Source organism: Folsomia candida, unplaced genomic scaffold, assembly GCF_002217175.1.
Source record: "Folsomia candida strain VU population unplaced genomic scaffold, ASM221717v1 Fcan01_Sc002, whole genome shotgun sequence".
Classification (NCBI taxonomy): Eukaryota; Metazoa; Arthropoda; class Collembola; order Entomobryomorpha; family Isotomidae; genus Folsomia; species Folsomia candida.
In genome coordinates, this window is record NW_019091194.1 from 15010655 (window position 1) to 15031469 (window position 20815).

Below are 20815 nucleotides of genomic sequence, written 5' to 3' on the forward strand. Positions count from 1 at the left end.
TTCTACATTCTATTCTATCCATTGAATTATACACAGCAGATTCCAGGAGAGACACATGATTGGAAATTTATTTAATGACACTGGCCTTGCTATCCATCCAGTATTTAATTCTCTGAAAAGAGAATATGTACATAAAACAAAAAAGTTTCAAGTGTGCATTTCAACGTTATTCCTATTCTATGATTTCAACATTCGATATACATGAGCGTCATACATAATCCAAACGTTTTGTGTGTGGCATATGCCAATATTTGATTAATATTCATGCAGCTTGCCAGTTTAGACTGAAACATGTCGCACTCCTCCTCGCCTTATCCTGTACATTGTGAGTGGTGCAGCGGAATTATGATCTTATAATAAGCCTACAATAAATGAACTAATGAATAGCCATCAACAGAGCTCATTAAAAAATTAGAGTCATAGAGCGACAGAGAGAGAGAGAAGGGTAAAAAGTAACACAGAAGCTAAAGCCCAATCCAAGCAAATCCCACAAACAAAAACAAGTCCAAGTAACTAAAGCAAGAGATCTCGATACTCACGAACACTAACTAAAACACAGCATAAAACAACACCAATGTTATACCACCAAGCAGAGTGAAGGTGATGGTAGTAGGGCTTCTTTTTTGGTCGAGTAACTGGTAAGGCAAAGATCTCTAAAAACTCTAAAAACTTAAAGGGTGAATGGAAACGGTCGCTCTCACCATCACACACAAAACTAAATACTAATTCAACCAGCAGCAGCAGCAAAACTCCTCACTTAACAGATTTCAATGTGTTGTTGGATGGACGTACGTATGTGTGGCTGCATAAGTCGGATGGGTATATGGACTAACCATGAGTTGGTGTGTTGTTGGTTCTTTAACAAAGTTGCGTGAAGAATTGCATGACGGATTGCATGGGGCAGGGTATACCGTTGGCCACAGAAGTGGCGAGTATACCAGCAGCAGGGTTTTCCTCGCAGTAGAAAGTAGTTTACCCTCAGTCGAAAAACAGGTCTCGGAGGGGAAGGTCGTGTCGCTCGCATTTCTGTTGTCGCCATAAAAAGACTTTGGAAGGAAGATATCGTGTTGCGGTGGTGGTAAGAGCACGCACTCTGTATCAACCACCACTACTTTGTCGCAACGACTCCCATTTCATAACACCAATCTCATCAACCAATGTCACAGTGGAGCAGTTCTGGGGCTGACTGATTTTCACAACAACTGCTCATAAGTGCAGGGTCAAAACTATTTTGTGACACTGACTCGCCTTGGTTTTATTACTTTACATTGTTACATAATATCAGTAAGCAATTTATTAAAGCGTGCAACATTTTGGTGAAAATTTTAAAAAAAGTTGACTTATCTATCAACTTGTTTTTTCGTGAACATATCGTTTGAAAAACGGTTCTTGCAAAAAGGAGTGAAATTGATTTGAAAAAAATTAATTTGTTGACGTTAAATATTTAATCGGTGTTGTGGTGAAAGTAAAAAAAAACTTGACAAGGATCTCATCTTAATCGGATCTAATATACAAGGTTTGTACTGAATTTTGACAATTTGTTAATTTGAGGCGTTTCGTATTGAGGTTACAATCTAATTAATGTGGTTTCACACCATTGTCAACACATACGTACCAAATTTTTTGCTCACTTTAATTTCATGCAACAAGCAAATATTTACATACTCAAGTACCAACCATCACATTTCTTGTTCAGCTTTGAAAATTTTACATTTTACGTATGCATACTTTTAAATTGATACATATTTATTCAAAGCTTTATAAACTTGGATTATTACGCACGTCGCGTGGGGTATCAATTTGTGATGCACAGAGGATAATATTTTATTTGTGAAATATCTTTGCCGTCGTCGCAGTTGTACAGAAGACATACTTCGTCACACAATGGATTATTTTCCTTCGTTCGTAGGAGCTGCGTGCGTTGTGTATGTGTCGTTGTCGTCGTCGTCGTCGTAGTAAATAGTTCTTTTGTTCCGGAAGAGTTTTGTGGCCATTATTTTTGCCATTGTTTGAAAGAATTGTGTTGTGTTGACTGACTTGATCTAAAAATCTTTGGATCTGTGGATCAACTGTTGTTCTTTGTTGTTTATTTTATTTTATCACTTCCTTCAGTTTGAACTGCACTTCTCAGTTTGAGTCACAATTGATGCGATGCGATGTGGGCATGAAATTGTATTTACTGCTATATCCTCCTCTCTCCGCCTAATTGCCACCTTTTCATCTTCTCCTTTCATATTTGACTGAGCATACATAAGTACATACGTAAGTAGTACATATTATGCATGTTGATTGAGCACCTCCTCCTCCCTTGAAATCTCCTCGTTGTGCAACACACTGTAATTTTTTGTGTAAATTTGGTATGCATTTTGTTTTGTTTTCATGTCCATCACATGAGATTAGGAGTCGTGATGTGATTATTGTGATGCGATGATGATATTCATACCCTGTTGTCTGTCTCTCTCTCGTCTCGAGCTATGCACTCAATTCAATTTAGTTAAATTGAAACAAATAGATATAACGGGAAGGAGGGAGTAGAGCGAGGAGAGAGAGTGCATGCGGGGTTGTTGAGTTGAGGAGAGAATCATCATCAGCCTACTTGACTCTTGGTTTTGACATTTGTCTGTCTCGGATTCCCGTCTTCTTCTTCTTCGTCTTCACTTCCTTCCTGTGCTTTTTGTGCAAACGGCTTCTTCTTCTCTCTCGGTGGAGATGGAATGAAAATGGAAATTGTTGCGGCTCAGACTATGCATGCACGTACCACTAGAAAGCATTTCTTTTAAATCTATGAGAATTTCAAAGTTTGAAAACCAAACCTGACGACTTGTCAAAAGTGATATTGTTAAGTGTTGACTTGACGCTTGTCATTCATGGTTTTGTTTCATTCAGTGCAGACTCTTCCAATTCTTGATTTGATAAAAAGCCTTACATAATTTCCTACCACTGAACCATGTCGCTCAGCAGCGGTGTGTTATATAATAAGTCGAGTTGGTGCTTTTCTCAGTCAGTGGCAAACTTATGCAATGAATTGCCACCGTGTTGATGAGGGCGATTGATTATAATCAACATTTTGTATTCCGTTGACGTACGTTGTATAAACTGCCGTTGGCGATACTGTATTATCCATATTTTTAGGGACGCTTAGGCACTCGTAAGAATTAGCATACTGTCATGTAAAATCACAAAAATATTTTAGTGGTGGACCAGAAGGACAAAGTACAACGTTGAAACGTGTTGTTATAAAGGAGAGGGTGGTGCTGGGTGTTATCTGATGTGAGATAATACGTAATTAGTCCACCAAGTGTTAAATGGGAACCTTCCCTTTACAGGCAAACGTCGTGGTGGTGGTGAGGTTGGGCTTAAGTAAGTACTTGTTGTGTTGCACGAAAATTGTATCCTATGTATTCATCTAGTACATAAATGTATATACTTTGTTGCATTATTGTGCATACGGTGTTGAACAAGTGCTCCTTATTTCGTATTTTTCCTAATTCCTGTTCAAACTTTACTGCACTGCATGCATTTATTACGACGACTACTTTGTATGTGTATAAAAGACTGAACCTATTTGCTTAGTGAGTCAATATCCTGAATAAAATCTACACTGCTGGAATACTGTCACTTGAAAAATTAATGATCATAACCCCACCATGCAAATTTGAATAATGAACATTCCGTTCTACTCTCGAATTATCGTTGTCTTATCAGTGATCAGGAAATTATTTATTTTGCTGGAAAGGGTAGTTGCCTGCCACCACCCCCGACAAAACTCGTATTGTAAGCTATTATTTCAGCTTGATTTAACTTGGTAATGGGTTTCATACACAGAAAAGTTGTGCCTTGCTGCCCACCATTATTCTGAGCATGCTGCATGGTACGAGTGAGTGAGTCAACCAAGGCTTCGGAGAATTATGGTGTTTCATGAGCACAGCCTTTGACACGAAATGAGATTTTATTGTTTATGAGTGTCGTCGTCGTAATGCGCACTCTGAAACACGGCGTTAATCTTTTGCTGTTCATAAATGATGATGAACTTTCATTTTTAACCACTTACAGATCCTTCATCATCTTCGCCTCAAGATCAATTAATCAAAGAGTCAACAAACGAACAAACAAACTCACCACCACTTTGCCCCGAGTTGAAGTGCTATTCAGCCATAATAAGCTCATAAGTCCCTGAAGCTGGGATAAACAGTGGAAGGAGAAAAACACATCATATTGTGAAATCTGGTGGTCGTGTTCTTCATACAAAAGTTGTAGGTTATATGAACATACGGAAAAATCTACTCTGTATCTATCTAGCCATTCTTCTAAAGGACATCCAATAATTCAATCGCCATCTCAATCGCCACCGCCGCCGCCGCCAACACCACACGAGCAGAACCAGAAGCTCGACAGTAATAACAATAATAATACAAGTGCCTGCATACAACTATTATTGGACAAAGGGCGAGAGGAGACTGGAGTGTTACATCTGTATCTCAGCCAGAAGGAGCAGTGTCGGTCCGTGTGTATCCATTCCACATCAACAACCATCCACCGCAACCAGGAGCATCTTGCTGTAGGCACAATTGCTTCTTCTTCTCGCGTCGACTAATAAGTCCAGCAGCAGCGGAGGCAGTTTGGGAAACTTTCCCCGGAGATTTTCCTCTCAGAGCTTTCCTGGTGTTGGATTGGACCAGGATCAACAGCACTCTGGGAATAGTGCCACTAATTGTAATCAGATCAACATGTCTAGTGTGTCTAGTGGAGTGTCCTCTTCCTCCATTTTCGGGGGACTGTGTTCCGGCAATAGTCGAAGACCCTCAATGTTCACAGCCAAGTATCGCATGAGGGAGGAACGAAAAAAGGTACAAACCAACTCTTTCATATATATTTTGCCCATTTGTTCTCAGCCTAAACTAGCCAAAAGGTCATTGTTTTTTAACTCTGAACGCAAACTTTTATTTTAACGACGAAAAACATTTTTATGACGAGATAAAGAGATAGCGACGCCTTTAAATAATATATGCACATATTGTTCAGAGAAAGCACTAGTTGTTGCAAATTAATGGCATGCTATGCTACATATACAGCTAGGCTTGAACTTAAAAAAAGTGTATTATGGATTTTGTTGAGTGAGACGCCTTTGAGAAGATGTCACCCATTTTTACAGTCGGTGCAGTGTCGTCCTGCATTGGGTAAAAATCCACGGCAAGATTGTTCAACACGGCTTAACGACATTCCATAAAACAACTCAGTTGTGTGGTGAATTTTACCAGCATTGGTTTTCTGTACTCGTACATATCTTCCTGCCTGTTGACGCTGAATGGATAGTTCGGTTCAGCGATGAAATAATGAATCCTTCCACTTACTTACCACAAAAAAGCGTGTTTACCGTTGTCCAAGGTTGTTCAACGTGTTTGGTCACATGTTCATTTTTCTCTCGGAATAAGAAAGACTGTTGCCACCCTGGCATCTTCACAATTTCAAGTACCACATAACACCAATAATGCTACACTGTTCTCTCATCATTAAGCAAACTAATTTAATCTGATCGATTATACTGAAACGTGTTGGAAGAATTTTTAAGTTTACATAATTCAGTTTAAACCACATGTATTTTTTTATAAACGAGCGATAGTTTTCATATGTGCATACAAATTGAAATGCAAGTAAACACTTGTGCATGCATGTGTACCTGATCTACGAGCAAGGTTCATTGAAAATGAGTTCATGCAACGTTACGTTTGCGTTGTTTAATTTGTGTTGCGACTTTGTCTGATGGTATCCCTAATAACTTGACGCGGCTATTGTTATCTCGTTAAGCGATGAGAAGTTGCACAACACGAAGCAAGTCTACTATTTAGCTATGTACATAAATACAATGCATGCAAAGTAGCGAGGTATACATATTTAGAATGTAAAAGTTTGAGCGCCTGCTGCCTCAAACTGTAGAATATTTGTAGCCTGTGCTATTGAATATAATTCGTTACGTGTTGAATAATAACATCGTGCCCTGCAACATTGTCTAACATTGGAAATCTTGAAACAGTGTAAGGTCAATTAATGTTATATATTTACGAATTTATCACACCTTGTACTTTTGAGATATAATTTGTAATTAGGGATTGAGGGTAATATCGTTTAGAATTTTACTCGTGACGAGTTTCAGGTTTTAGCAAATATTGAGATAATTGTCTTAAATATATAAATTGCGATTTTGTAATAGTAAATCATACTAAAAGAGCTAGCCGCAGAAAAGAAGAGGAAAAAGAAGCAGACAGACTTGTGTAGAGAGCTGAATGAACAATAAATCAAGGAAGTCATTTTTTATTCCAACTTGTCTTGAGTCTTGGCTTCAAAAGTTGCTTCATATTGTTCTCCTCGGCCACTGTTGTACTGTTCCATCATTTGCCAATGTTACGAGCCTAATGCAATTTACGACTAGACAAAAGGCAAGAATTCATGTTGATTGGGGTAGTTTGACTCAAATGTTGTACAACAGTAAATACATTAGTCGTCGGTAAATGCAACTGCAGCGAGCCATCCACTTTGAATTGACAGAGTGCAAATTACTTGAGACTGCGACCGACCATCGCGTAAAATCTTGGTTACATTTTTATCTTTTAGCTCACGACGTCTTTATACACGGCAGTAATGAAACAAACCCAACCCAACAAATGCATACCCAATTTACAGACACTACACACACGGTCAGATTTGTATGCCAACTGAAATTAAATTCAGTTTATCAGTAAACAAGTTGTTCACACATTTTAGTTAAATTTATCTACTGGATTCCATCGATTATAGAGTTTTCTTGTCATTACTGCTATTAGTTGTACGACATTTGCTGTGCGCATTAGAATGTGCTTGGTAAATAAATAAATGGCACAGAAGGATACAAATTACCCGTCTTTGTAGTCAAGATAAGAAACGACGCGTAATTTGCTGACGTCATTGCCGTCTTCAAGCAAAAGTTTTTTGTCCATTTATATTACTTGTAGATCCGGCCAAGGCCTTCTTCATATTTCATACCTTCCGAATAGAGTACACTGTGTAGCAAAAGGCTCACGAAATGCGTCTCCACACATATTTACACATGGATTCACGGGTGATTGCATTTCTTAATTTCCCCTCTTGAGATATGGCGATTTGCACCAGTAACTTCATTAGATAAGCTCCGAGCCGGTATGTTTGGTGCGACAGGACATAAAAGTGTGATGTTTTAAACCATTGATTATTATTTTCATGCTTCTTTAGCACGTTCGTGCGTGGATGAGCGGATATGTCTAAAAATATGTGGCGAGTAAAAAGCAGCGATCGATTCCAAGTATGAAACTACAAATTTTATATTTTAGGCCAAACCACTGTTATGTATTCAGCACTAGATGTGGCATAATCCTAAGTAGTTGGGTCGAGTCATCAAACTTAAGACAGGGACCTGGTTGAGTATTCTGCATTATATGATTTTCAGGCAACTAACTGACACATACACCTGTGGATAAGAACAAAAAGGAAGGTCTGGAAATCGAGCCGAGTACTTTTGGTCGCCTTGATGGTTCTTATAACTAAGTAGTTCGATAATATACCTTCACCGGATAATTAAAGTTTGGGCTGGTTTGACTCGACTTTGTTGAAATATTTGCGTTTTGCTACTTCTAACTTGAGTGCCAGGCCAGCCACTGCTAACCTTCTCGTCGTCGTTGTCGTCTCCGTCGTCTCTCTGGCTTGATTATTAGAGAGCATCCAACATGCAAACATTTACATAACGAGTGTGGACCTGCATTATTTTCTCGGCTAGTAAAAGCAGCACAAATACTGAGGTAACTTCACTTGTGAGACCGAATTGTGCAAGTAGAATAATAAATGCATTTTTTACACACGGTTATAACCGCGGTTCTGCAATATTCATCTAAATGTCCACTATTGATGCATGCTACGGATTATTATTCTGTAAATTGTGTTACACACATCCTGAGGGCAGAAATTGTAGTTTTATAAAAACGAATTCACTTTTTTTTATCAATTGTGAAATTACTACACTTACCATTTCCTCAGCTTACGTTACAGACACGATTTTATTAAGATAAAATGTGGAGAGGTGCGGTGCGTACTTATTTATTTTGATGCATCACATTATTACCTTTGAAGTTGGGTTAGCATCAGATTGGATTAGGATTATTTTGGGGTTGAGCCGACATATAAGAGACAATTAAGGGATACTTTGTTAGGATGGTGGTAGAGGAAAGCGAGTATAAGCACATAACCAATGTTAACCACAAAAGAGGAGCACACAAAGTGTGGCTGGAATTGCTCTCGTCCTCTCAAATGTGTGTAATTAATTTCATCGAGTTAAGAGTTCCCCTCCGGTCGGGTCAACAGTAATTATTTACCTTCATCCCAACCCCTGACCAAAATGGAGCAGATCCCCAATGGCTGTTGTGGAGTGGAGAGTGCATTTACAGTAGTCAAATTTTTATTTTAACTTTCATTTCATTAAGCCAAAACGCGGTGTAGCTTGTTTTCAGCAAAGACATTTAGTATTCTCGCTCTAAGGACATGTGTATGTACAGGAGTATTTTATAACAAATGACGCCCTGGGTTGTCCTCGCTGTAATAAAATGTGAAGTTCCAACTTCTGTATGTGTTATGGGAATAAATTTCACAGTGGAAAACTAATCTAGATTTTCACGCTGTAGTAGTGACAAAGCTTACGCTGCTCTGACCAGCGAGTAAAAAAAATAATTTTCTGAATTTCCTTTCCTTATACATAAAGTAGTCTGTGCGTCTTTATATTGTGTCATCCACCAGTCGACTGTGACGCTGCTGCTGCTGTCTGTCCATGGTCAGCAAAGCGGAATGGTGTCAACCAAAGTCAACTTTGTCTGATTTGGTTTGGTTAACATCATCGCTTTATCTCTCTCTCCCAAGTTTTCGATTCAGCAGGTAGTCTTTGTTCGTGGCTGGTGTTCTTGGCTGGTACACGGCGCACCGCGGAGTGTATTTCGCTATTGATTTCGTATTCCCTGTGTCCTTTCGTCGTCGTCGAACTTGTTTCCAGTCACATAATAAAAGAGTTGGAATTAATTTATGTACTCAGCAGAACCTTTTAAAAGAATTTGGTCGAGTGGAGACGGGCAAAAGTGGTGTACACGATGCAGCAACTCCCAAGTTAGTGGATGAATTGTTATTCGAATTAACACTAAAAACTAATACTGAGAAGAAGGAGCATAATGAGATTAGAAGACGAGGTGGATTCCATGAGAGTAAATATGTATGAATCCTACACTCGCATTAAAGTGAGACTATGTATTATTATAGGGCGGATGGTGATGGTGAGTAAAAGGTCTGTTGTATAGGAAATTAAATATAAAAGGTCTGGATACATAGAAGAGTTCATGTAAACGAAATGGGATTCATGGCTCAGTGGCTGGTCAACTGGAGAGAGTGTTTCATGACCACAAATCGATTGCACAATTAACTTTTATCTTCTTGGGAGAGCTGCATGTACTGTTGGTTATTGGTTTTGCTGGATTTGGATTTTGGCTTCATGACTGACTCGAGAGTAGTCGAGAGTCTCCTTCATGAAATATTCATTGCATTTCCATTACTTTACATTGCCTTTGAGCTAAAACCTAACCGATTCCGCCCGCTCTACAACTTTCTTTTCAGTCCACTTCTTGATATTGAATTGGGAAACGGTGATCGTCCAATAAATTCAAGATAATGGAGCAACTTGCTTATTTCGATGCGATTTTTTCCCCTGCGCTCTTTGGTGTTGGTCTTTCATAATCCAAACAAGTTATTTGTAGCGTCGTATTCCTGATTGTGCAGGGTGAAGGGTTGGTGGGCTGTGTGGTGTGATGCATGCACGTATTTATGTGTGTGCAGATGACCTTCGCTGCTTCGTTAATAAACTATCATCGTCAGTTACTGGTACTACTGTAAATTCTTAATCAGCATTATTAACAAAGTAATTTTTATGGGGAGATATATTTACATATTATGTACATACATTACATGAATATGTTAATTCTAGTCAATGCTAGTAAAGTTATGTAGCAATTCAATACCCACACACACTATTAGAAACTGCAGTTAGGAAGACAGTTAAAGTCTATTTTCCATTTTCATTTAAAACTTGCAGTTTCCTTGCTCCATAATAATAATAATAATAATATGTGTTTGTAGTCAAATATAATAATGCAAATAACAGCAGTTGAGTTGTTCTGTCTGGTCTATTTGCTGAGAGATCAAAGTGGAATTGATGGGAATCTATAAAAGCTGATTTAATGGGGGGCTGACGTCAACCACGATGCGATATAACATTTACTAGCAGCTCACCATCAAGTCAAACATTTCATCCACACAGAGTTGTTTTAGTTGGCAACAAACGTTGTCACTTTTTCCTATTGAAACATGCTTCAACTTGTTTCAGCAATGTTCATGCATAGATTCGCATATTATTCTAATTAATACTGTGACCAAATGTCGCTTTAATTGATCATAAAAATTCACTCATAAAAATGCCGAAATTAATGTTAAAAGTGGTGATGGTGATGGTGGTGCCCTACTCAAATCCACTCGAGAGCACTTGCATACGCTTTTGTTTAGAGAGAGATAAAAACTCTGCTCAACGCAAGGAATTCTACAGATTCATAAAATACTGCATCCGTGCGTTGGATGGAAATCCGTGGGATGGAATACAGCTAAAAAGTTAGAAAACCCATTTTTTTGTTGCGTAGGCTGTACAACTCGAGTATATAAACTGCGAAGTTTAGCTCGTATTGAATAATTTGGGCAATATCTGTTATGTACAGATCACGAGAGAGAGAGTTATAAGTAGGCTCTGTCTGATTTGCTCCTCTCGCGATGAAAATCTGACAACAAGGCCGACTTTGTATGCGCTATAAAAAGTGGAATACAATTAAACAATGCAATCAACAATGAGAATCACCAAACAACATGAGCAGAGCATATGGCATTGTGAATATGCACAGTCTTGTGAATTCACTGAACCAGAATTCTTACTTTATTAGACGACTCACTGGACTTGGTATGAACATACGTGCAGCTTTGCTCTTCGGTAATGATATAATACCTTCGTGTCTGCCTGAATTCACTTTTGACCACCTACTTATGTACTTGGCTACATAGGTAGAGATTGACATTGCATTGCATCCATTGCGTATTAAATTGGCCTTTTCTTAATGGGCGTCCATCACCAAATATCATTTATTTCTGCTCAGACGGAGCATCAGGAATAGGATATTATTTACAAAACATTCCACCACCACACCACCACTACCTCACATATCTACGTAGGAAAATATACGTGAGGTGATGTCTAGTGCTGCGACGAGTAATGTATCGCTGCTTTCTTGCATCACAAGAAGGTCATACGGAATGATCTTGAAGTAACCTTGTGTGTGGTGCAGGTTTACCTATCTCTCCTCTCCCCGCTTCTTCCTCCATTGGTACATGACTATTATTATTATTATGACAACGGCTACTATTACGGTCGTGATGGTAGATAGCTCCCATTATGCATTATGCCGGTAGTAGTTGTCAGTTCAAGTGGTGGTAACTTTACCGCACACACAGCAATTACCCACCTCGGCGCAACGCATCTCACCACCACTACATATGTATGGATGTGCATACACACCACTTTTGGCACTGCATCAACAGTCATCCTACTTATCTGTAGTATTATTATGACAAATAGATAAGCATTCGCCAAAATCAGTTGCATTATCAGTTCACCTCCTGATTGAAGAGGGAATTTAGGAGGAATTTTGTGGCCTGATTACGAGATGACGAAGAGATCATTCTATTTCCTAAAACTGATTTTTTATAGACTTGATGTTGTTTGGAGTCCAGTGAAGCACACCGCCACCAACCACAAGCACCCATCCATTCCATAATATTTCGTTAATCACATGCACGTCGTAGTAAAATATAAGCTCAAGGTGAAATTAATAACGAATTGGGCATCATGGCACAAAATCATCAGGATGAAATCAAAGGGGGACGTGGTTCAGATTATTATGCTTCCTATCCTCTTCCCTTATTGTGCAAGGGTCAATTTTTGCACTCCAGTACAAAAAAAATAATGACAAAGTACTCAAAGTTTTCTTATGTGTCGAGATAAAACTAGGATTTAAAAGCCACATTGACGCAATTTTTAGTAATTCGTATTTTCGACATCTGCTGAACAAGCGGAAATGAGCTGAAAATTGGAAAAGTTAAAAAGTTGGTTGTTATACAATCTGTACACAAGAGGAGAACGAGTAAATATAATTTTGTGTAACATCCAAGTGTGAAAATTTGAGAGGATTGTGCATTTCATGGCCGATGGCTATTGAGAACTTTGTCTTATTCTTTGCCGCATTACACGTACGAACAAACACAAGTGAGGACTATTTGACCTTATGTTCATTCTCCTGATTTCCACACCAGCATGACTTTTTTTGGAGTACTAAACTGCGCGAACCATTGATTGGATATATTAAAGAATGCTGTAAAAGGCATCCGGTTGTTCGGATCGTGTGCTCCTAAATGGATGCAGACAGTTCATAAGAAAGCATATAAAAAAGAGTTGAGAATGAGCAGAAGTGGCAAAGAGTCGGGTCGGTGTGGGGTAAGAAACTATATAGTACATGGTTGAAAAACTCGGTTCTTCGGGTTCTTTCAAACTTTTTTGCAACGACTAAAAGCAAAAATGGTTAAGTGGAAAAGTCTGCGACACTTTCTTTGAAAATGTGACTAAACTCGTGGGTTATTTAATCAGCTCAAAAGTGACTTGTTTAGGATACGTATTAACGGTATTAAAAGAAGGTGCAGATAAAAAATGTGTAAATTTGAAAAGAAACTTCTTAAGGTTGAATACTTATTTATTATAAACGATAGTATTTATCTGATTAACTTCACAAAATAACTAAATTATCTGGGAAGAGAGGTTCACCGCCCTCACTCACAATTAATGCGGACAAATATATTTGTCAAGAGCTATCCACTTTGGATTTTCCTTAAATTCTGAGAGAGGACGATGGTTTTCTGAGTGAACTGTTCGCCCTCTCAATTATTCAGGCTTTGACCTTTATTTAATTATTGACAAATTTAAGGAGAAATTTTATAAAATTGCTAATTCTTAAATGTCTATTTTTCAGGTGCTGAAGATGTCGATGGGCAAAGTGAAACGGATCGAGGACCCCGAAAGTTTTCTGAGAAGATCGGTCTTGATCAATAACACGATAAAGATTCTCCAGAAAGAAGTTCGTGATGAGAAGATGATGCGTCATGGGGGCAGCTACGCGTCCAAGTCCTCCTCGTACAGGAAAAGTTTCGCTTGCTCCCGACTCAACGAAATGCATCTCTCCGTCGTGGATGAACCAGACACGGAAGAGCACTCAAGTCTACTTATGGACACTGACGATGACGCCTCCCGCTCATCCCCACTGGACAATCTTGTCATCAGGTAACACATTGTTTCATAGATCTCATTAGCATCCTTTACTGAGAGCTTTTATTCCTGTGATATTGCATAAGAAATCAATAGGCTATATGTGCATACAAACATATTGACATTAGATTAACAAGTTTTAGCAATTACAGTCAATACAACTAAATATGAAGTTCATAGCTTATTTCTTAAGATTATTATGTAGGATAGTCTGGTTTTTTTTTCGCGACATTTTCATTAAACTTGGCATATTCAAATATGTACCAAGTATAACAACCGTTTAGAGTATACTTTTTGTAAATTTCAGTAAGGACCACCACAACACCCCCTCCTTGCTGAACTCCAGAAAACGATCCTTGAACCAAGATGACTCTGAAGAAGACTGTGATGTACAAGATGTGCTCAGTCAGATCTACGTTCCCCCCACGCCTTGTATCATTTCTAGCATTGATGAGGACGAAGCCATGCTTTCCGGAGTAAATAATCCTACCCCATCCACCTCCGCACAAGCAGCTCGAAGTATTTGCAGCAGCAGCAGTAGCAGCAGCAGTAGTATCAACAATTGCATCGGTGTAGTTGACCCATTGGAAGGGCTCACTTCCTGTGAACCTCCTCGGAAAAAGTGTAGGCTGGATGGAGATGATGAGGACGAAGAAGACGGCGAGGATGAGGATGAAGAGGTGGATGCCACTTCTTTTCTCGGTGCCGTGAGTCAAGATTGTTCCTTGGATGATGACGTTGACGTGGATGTCGACGTTGTGGGCGATAGCGAGTTAAGTGACTGGCCCACTCCTCCTGCCCCGATTATACCACCACCTACGTCACTTTTACTCTCCTGCTCGGATGGCATAATTCCCAGTTCCAGCATGATGATGCTTTCTCCATCCGTGACGTCACCCTTGTCAATGTCGTCACTCCTCTCTTTCTCCTCCACGGCTTCACTCCACTCTGATTCACTGTGTTCCTCCTCAATTTCATCCCTCAACTGTGATCGGAGCAGTATTTTAAACACGTCCCCTTATGCAACAGGCTTGGGTCGTGTAACTCACCTGCTGAGTGATAATGCCTGCTCCGACTTTCCTCTCATGGTCGACATTCCTCCAGCAACAAGAGACTCCTCCGACAGTTGTCCCTCGCCATCGCTGACCGTGTCAACTTCCTCCTCCTTGTCTCCCACCATCATGTCACCCTCTGCCATGTGCAATGGACTAATGAGCCCACTCGTCCTTCCTTGCGCCCCCACAGGACTCTCATTGCCCCTGCTTTCACCCACCACCATGTCAATCACCAGCCCACCGCAACACCACTGCTCCAGCTCCTCGGAAGAGTCAAACTCTGGGGACGATGAAGACATGCTACTTTCATCATCGGAAACCAAGGAGAACTGTTCGCTCCATCTCTCACTCCCATTGTCCGGACTTCATTCTCCTCTCGTTGACCACAACTCCAGGTCGTCCAACAGTGGTGGTGACATATCGGCCAGCAATGGTGGTGGTTATGTTAATGGTATCAACGTAAACGCGTCATCCATCAATGGTAACAACGCTGTCATTAATAATAATAGTAATATTAACTCATCATCATCATCAACGGGCAACGTCAACTCTTCTTCCGAGATGGAAAAGAACCAACAGTACTCATCATGTGGACACTCTTCAATATTTGGAGAATTACAGTCTGTTGTGTTTCATAGTCTTATTGCATCACTGGAAACGTAGCAAGTAGGTTATGAGCAAACCACGTTTTTTGAACATTGAAACTGTACAAAATGTCGATCGGTAACGAAAGAAAAAAATAGGTTGCATTCAAGTATCATAGGTTTTGCTATTTATCAATATAGATATGTAAATATGATGTCTATATGTATGGTCGCAACTCCTCTAGACTCCAGTCTAACTTAACTTGGACAAGTGGTGTAACGATTTGACCGACTTAGAATCAGCACAACTAACCAACAAATTGTTGCGTAGAAAGTCTACCGTGTATTAAATGGTTGATATTTGAAACTTTTGCGGTCATTTTCTTGCTACCACAAGTCTGTCACCTTCCTGCCTGCTACAATTATTATTAGACCATAGTCTGAAAAAAAACCGGAAAGAATGGGAAATAGTAAGTCCCACTTAATAAGTAAGAACAACCTGTTATTGTATTTGTAACATATGTGTGCTAGCTATTCAATTATCGAACTTCGTCTGTTCGCTCCTCGTTATAAATACATACTTATATCTCGTTCGTTATCGTCGTCGTCATACATATTACTAGTAATCTACTTGTTCATATTGTGGTTGTCGAAGTTTGTGATAGTTTAATTTAATAGAGTAACCTTAAAGATATGTCGTTAGTTATGCTAATCGTATACACTTAATCGTAGGTCAAGTCGATATCGGTTTTCAGAGTTTAAATGCCCATATACACACACAACACAGATCTTGATTTATGCGTATCCTTATTTCGTTCCTCTCAAGTTCAGTTATTCTCATAATAAGACTATTAATACATATATTTAAAAAACCACAAGAATCGAATTCGTCATCAAATTGATAATACCAGGATTTCTCATTATTCAACAAAACCATAAAGTTCATGGACCACAATAGTTTGTTAATTTTTGGCCCATTAAATTTTCACCTCTATAAAACTCTTAACTGCCAAAAGTACCATACCAAATTGGCCGGTGGTCATTCAATCAGCCGTTCGCACTCATTATCATCATCTTATCATCATCATCTCTTGTAAATTAGTGTGTATGTTATTTAGTACAACGCGAAAGGAAACCAATTTGGTAGCAAGATTTTTAGTGAAAGACGAGTAATATACATATTATTACATACCTGCAGCTGTTAGTCCTTGAACAGTTTTATGAATATTTGGATAATGTATAAATTCGCGTGAGAGGTAGCTCTTGACTTGATTGCGACCGATCGAATAACGCCAGATGTGCATTTCCCACTGTTAATAGTATTGATATATTGAATGTATTAGGTGAGACTGTTGTGCAAACCTTACTTGTGTAGCAGTGTGTGCTTTGTCTCCTGCAAATAACATAAGTAAGTTTGGATCACAAGTACTAAATACATATACATACGGCTAAATAGGTAGGTGTAGAATTGTACCACATGAGGAAACTGCTTAAAATAATTTACTAAGGTCATAAGATAGCTCACTACATTATAAAATTATTATTATTATTATTATGCTATGTGGATAGCAGTGCCGGATAAAATGACGCATACATAAAGTGACCCTCTACATACATAAGTACATATAGTTGAGAGTGATGCTATTACGATAAGAATGTAGAAATTTGCATAAGTCTTGTAACCATCGTTCTGTACTCATAATTAATAATAAAAAGTATCACCAACTGAGTCTAGGCAGTGGTAATAATGATAGTTCTACATACGAGCAAAGTATAAATATACAACTCAAGAGGCAACGCCAATGATGCCAATGTAATTAGTAGGTGGTAATGAATCAAGAGTTAGATGCATTGCAGGAAATGAGATGCAACTATCGACGACTCAGATCACTAGTGATGTCGCCTCTTCTATCCACCTTAACCCATACTAAGCAGTAAGTTAAGGATAAATCTGTGGGTACGTACATACATATGCAGGTTAGTTTTATGGTGATACCTTTAGTGATAATGAGATAACGATGCCTAAATTATTATTTATAGTTCCAAAGGTCGAATCAGAGATATCTGATGATTCCTCATTAACGTACGGCTATTACAGACAGATATATGTTCATCGTTATTGTAGACAATTTACTAATAATTCATCACAGCACATGGATGATTGATTTCAAAGACTTCATCTCTCGGGTGGTTCTTGTGTGAAATGAGACTAGACTTTTTTTCAAACTTGACGGAACTGGGGAATATAAAATGTCGGATAAAACTATGGACTAAACAAAACGTACACACCGTAATTAATATTATCACGCACACTAGATTATCCACGTTTATCTTTAAATGCTTCAATAAATGACACACATATATACACACACATACAATGTGTAAAGGACAGTGTTAAACATGGTACAAATACGATTCAAGTAGACAAGTCCTTTCAAACCTTTATCTATCCCCAGCAAACACTAATTCATTCATTTTCTATAGACTTTTCCTTTCCGTTACCATATAATAATGTTATTGTCCTCGTTATATGAACTGATTTGGTGATGATTGATATAGGGCTTTGAGTTGTTGATCCCAACAGAACTGAAATTAATCGAGCTATTTATTCCTGTGTTGGAATTCATTCTCTGTCTCACCACAACATTAATTAATAATATTTTATATTAACGCGTACGAGATTTTCTTTCCCCTGCTTATCCACTAAATAAATACATGTATGTATGCAGTACTGTCTGACTATGTAGCAAATGCTGCTGCGAAAGAAAAAACAGGAACAAGTAGAACTCATATATTCACTCTTGCCTATTAGAAAACGCTTGTTATTAGTCGCAAGTGTTGCCACACTCAGATATAAACCATGCCTTACCTTACCTTTCCTGATGAAATAGCTTCACTTTTTTGGAACAAGTTCAAAAGTCAATGTCGTATAGGAGATAAATTTGTTATTCGTGATGGGAAGCATGCATATGTACGAGTCATATAAATATATAGCTAACAGGCTTTCCGGTTTATGTTTCCCTTTAATTGCTATCACTGTAACTGTCCAATGAGCAGCGTTCTTAAGACAGCCATCATCAACTTACATACATATTGGATATCGGTAGACACAAACATATACATGCGTACATACATACACAAGATGAGTTTCAGACTCATCAAGACTACAATGCTGGACAAGGGTACATTTATTTATTACATAGAAAGGACCATTCATGATAATTTACAGTTGAAATTGACCAACAGATTGTGTATGTACTTGGCTTGAATGATGTTACGTACTCCTCAATTCATACCTTATTAGAAATATATGTACTACATGGAAAATGCAAATAGTTTAAAGTTCATAATATACACGAGATTTACAGTCCGAAAAGCTAAAAAACATTACAGTCATCCATTAATTTCAACGTATAATGTATTCTAGTGACTTGATAATAACCATTCAGCTACATATAACGAGTGAATATAACGCGTGGTGGGTGCATGTTTTTGTTGGCCACTAATTACCAACTTCCTCATCGGTTACCTAACTTTGCCGCAACTAAATAATAAATATATGCTGTCACCCAACTACTATATTAATTAATTAATTAATTAATTAAATATATAAATACCGATATCGAATCAATACTTGACTTACGATTAGTTTAATTTTTTGTTATCATCATATCCATACAGTTTCACACTTAATAATATTTAAGGATCATCATAATTTAAGACATAATATAAAATTATAATAAGAAGATGAATATTATTATTCTCTTTTGTTTTGCAAAAAAAATATTAATCGTGACCATAAAAGTCTGTTTGTTTTCTATAAAGTCCTTTCAACATAAATATTTGTTGTATATGTGATCAAGTTTTCAAACTCAAATGGAAATGTGCATTTGTGTACTTTTTGTTTTATTTTTCAAATCTATGTAATCTAGATTGGTACTACTTTACGGTAGAAACTTGATTATAACTTAACCCCGAATTTCTTTCAGAATCCTGTGCACGTCGTTAGTTAATTGGCACAGTGGTCGCAAACGATGCCTATATTGGTTCGGATATATTTTATGTGCATACATACATATGTTATATTTATTGTAGCAAATAAACTGCTTAGAACTTTAGAGATTACTTATACGCTGTACAACTGCAATTAAGTTAAGAAAACTTTGTAAAATGAAATGACGGCATTCGTGGAAGCATGAACAAAAATGTCACTCCGAGTAGCACGATGAATGTACACATACAGGTCGCATGGAAAGTTGTACGATACTAACATTTAATCAAAGGAGATAAAACATCAAAACCAAACAGAAAATTAATCAATATACTGTTAGTTCAATATGAAGTATGTAATGTTATACATAACTCGATGATGGTTATTATATGATACGTTACAAATACGAATAAAATGAAAAATATCAAAATCGGTCTTGTCCAATTTTTACTCTCGTTTAAGGTGGATCATCACTTGCATTTTAATCATCTTCATAAAAGAATAGCCAGCCTTGCAGTGAGAATAAAACAAACAACGACGATTTAGCGAATACAAGTTTGGTCAAAGATTTTCCAATGAAATTTTTTCATATACATTTACGTGTACTTACATTTACCTATAAGAATCGCACGACATAACGACAGCATTAAAACTGAAGACTTTTAAAATGGTTACGCAATTAACGACATCAGCATGCGAAAAAAACTGATTTTCTTTGCTGACGGAAATTTGAGAGAAACTTGAATTCATGAAGCATCACCACAGTCAACCTACACATGCATACATACATATTATGTAGATACGTACATCTCGCCTGCACTTGCACTTGGCTAACGTGATTTGCATAGAAGGAGAAGAAAAGACGTTTGAGGATGGAGCAGTGAAATAAAAGAATGCACTTTAGGTAGAGATTATCATCTTATTATTCAGCAAGCATGAGGATTAAGCATAGCAGGACTGGATTATAATAAATAAGATTATCCTCCATTATAAAACTCCACTCTCTCTGCCCATGCCACTCGCTTCATCGTCTCTTTATAGGAACGAACGGGGCAATTATTGCCCGCTTTGTGTATACCGATCAGAATCTCATCGTCGTGTTATCATTTTCATCGTGTTTGAAATTTAAATGGTACCTTGATTAGATTCTGTTTTGTGCCAACGGATTGCAGACAATCAATTCAATACCTCCACTGTCTTCTTCTTTAAACAAATAATTCCTCTTGCATCCACATATTGAATTACACTCCTGAGTTGTATTGAAATTTAACTGCGTTTACTTCACTCAAATATAATGCCATTGCCACCTCGATAACTATACAGTTGAGAGATGAAGGGTAGCACCGAATCTACTCTGCAAATGTACTCTACATGTGTACACAAATGTATGCAGATAGTCGTATGATTTGGCGTCATTTGGGTTTAGGTTAGAACATTGATCAGGTAAAATGAAGAGCTGTAACATTTGCATAGAGCATTTACTGCCGACTGTGGAATATCGTGTTGTAGAGCAGCAAAGCTAGAATAACATTATTACGGTGCAAGAACAAAGAATGAGATTTTATCACCTCCTGATCATCACCACCATCTCCAACACGGCATGCAGGAGCTAGTTAGCTGGCACGTCGTATCCGTCTCTCTGCGTCTGTATTCATGTTATTCTTCTGTGTCGTACTACAATTTAGGTGACTCGATTAAACGCGAGACAACCAAGGAGTTGTTACCCAATATTAGAAAG

The 20815-nt window shown here is 38.0% G+C and overlaps 1 protein-coding gene across 1 annotated transcript; it reads left to right on the forward strand.

Annotated features, from left to right (window-relative positions):
* Window positions 1–987: 987 nt before the first annotated feature.
* Window positions 988–19507, forward strand: LOC110842896. Its single transcript, XM_022088758.2, has 4 exons — window positions 988–1516; window positions 4054–4847; window positions 13155–13462; window positions 13755–19507. Exons 2-4 carry the CDS (start codon window positions 4728–4730, stop codon window positions 15163–15165), a joined length of 1839 nt encoding a protein of 612 aa, XP_021944450.1. The 5' UTR covers window positions 988–1516; window positions 4054–4727; the 3' UTR covers window positions 15166–19507.
* The last annotated feature ends 1308 nt before the right edge of the window (window positions 19508–20815 follow it).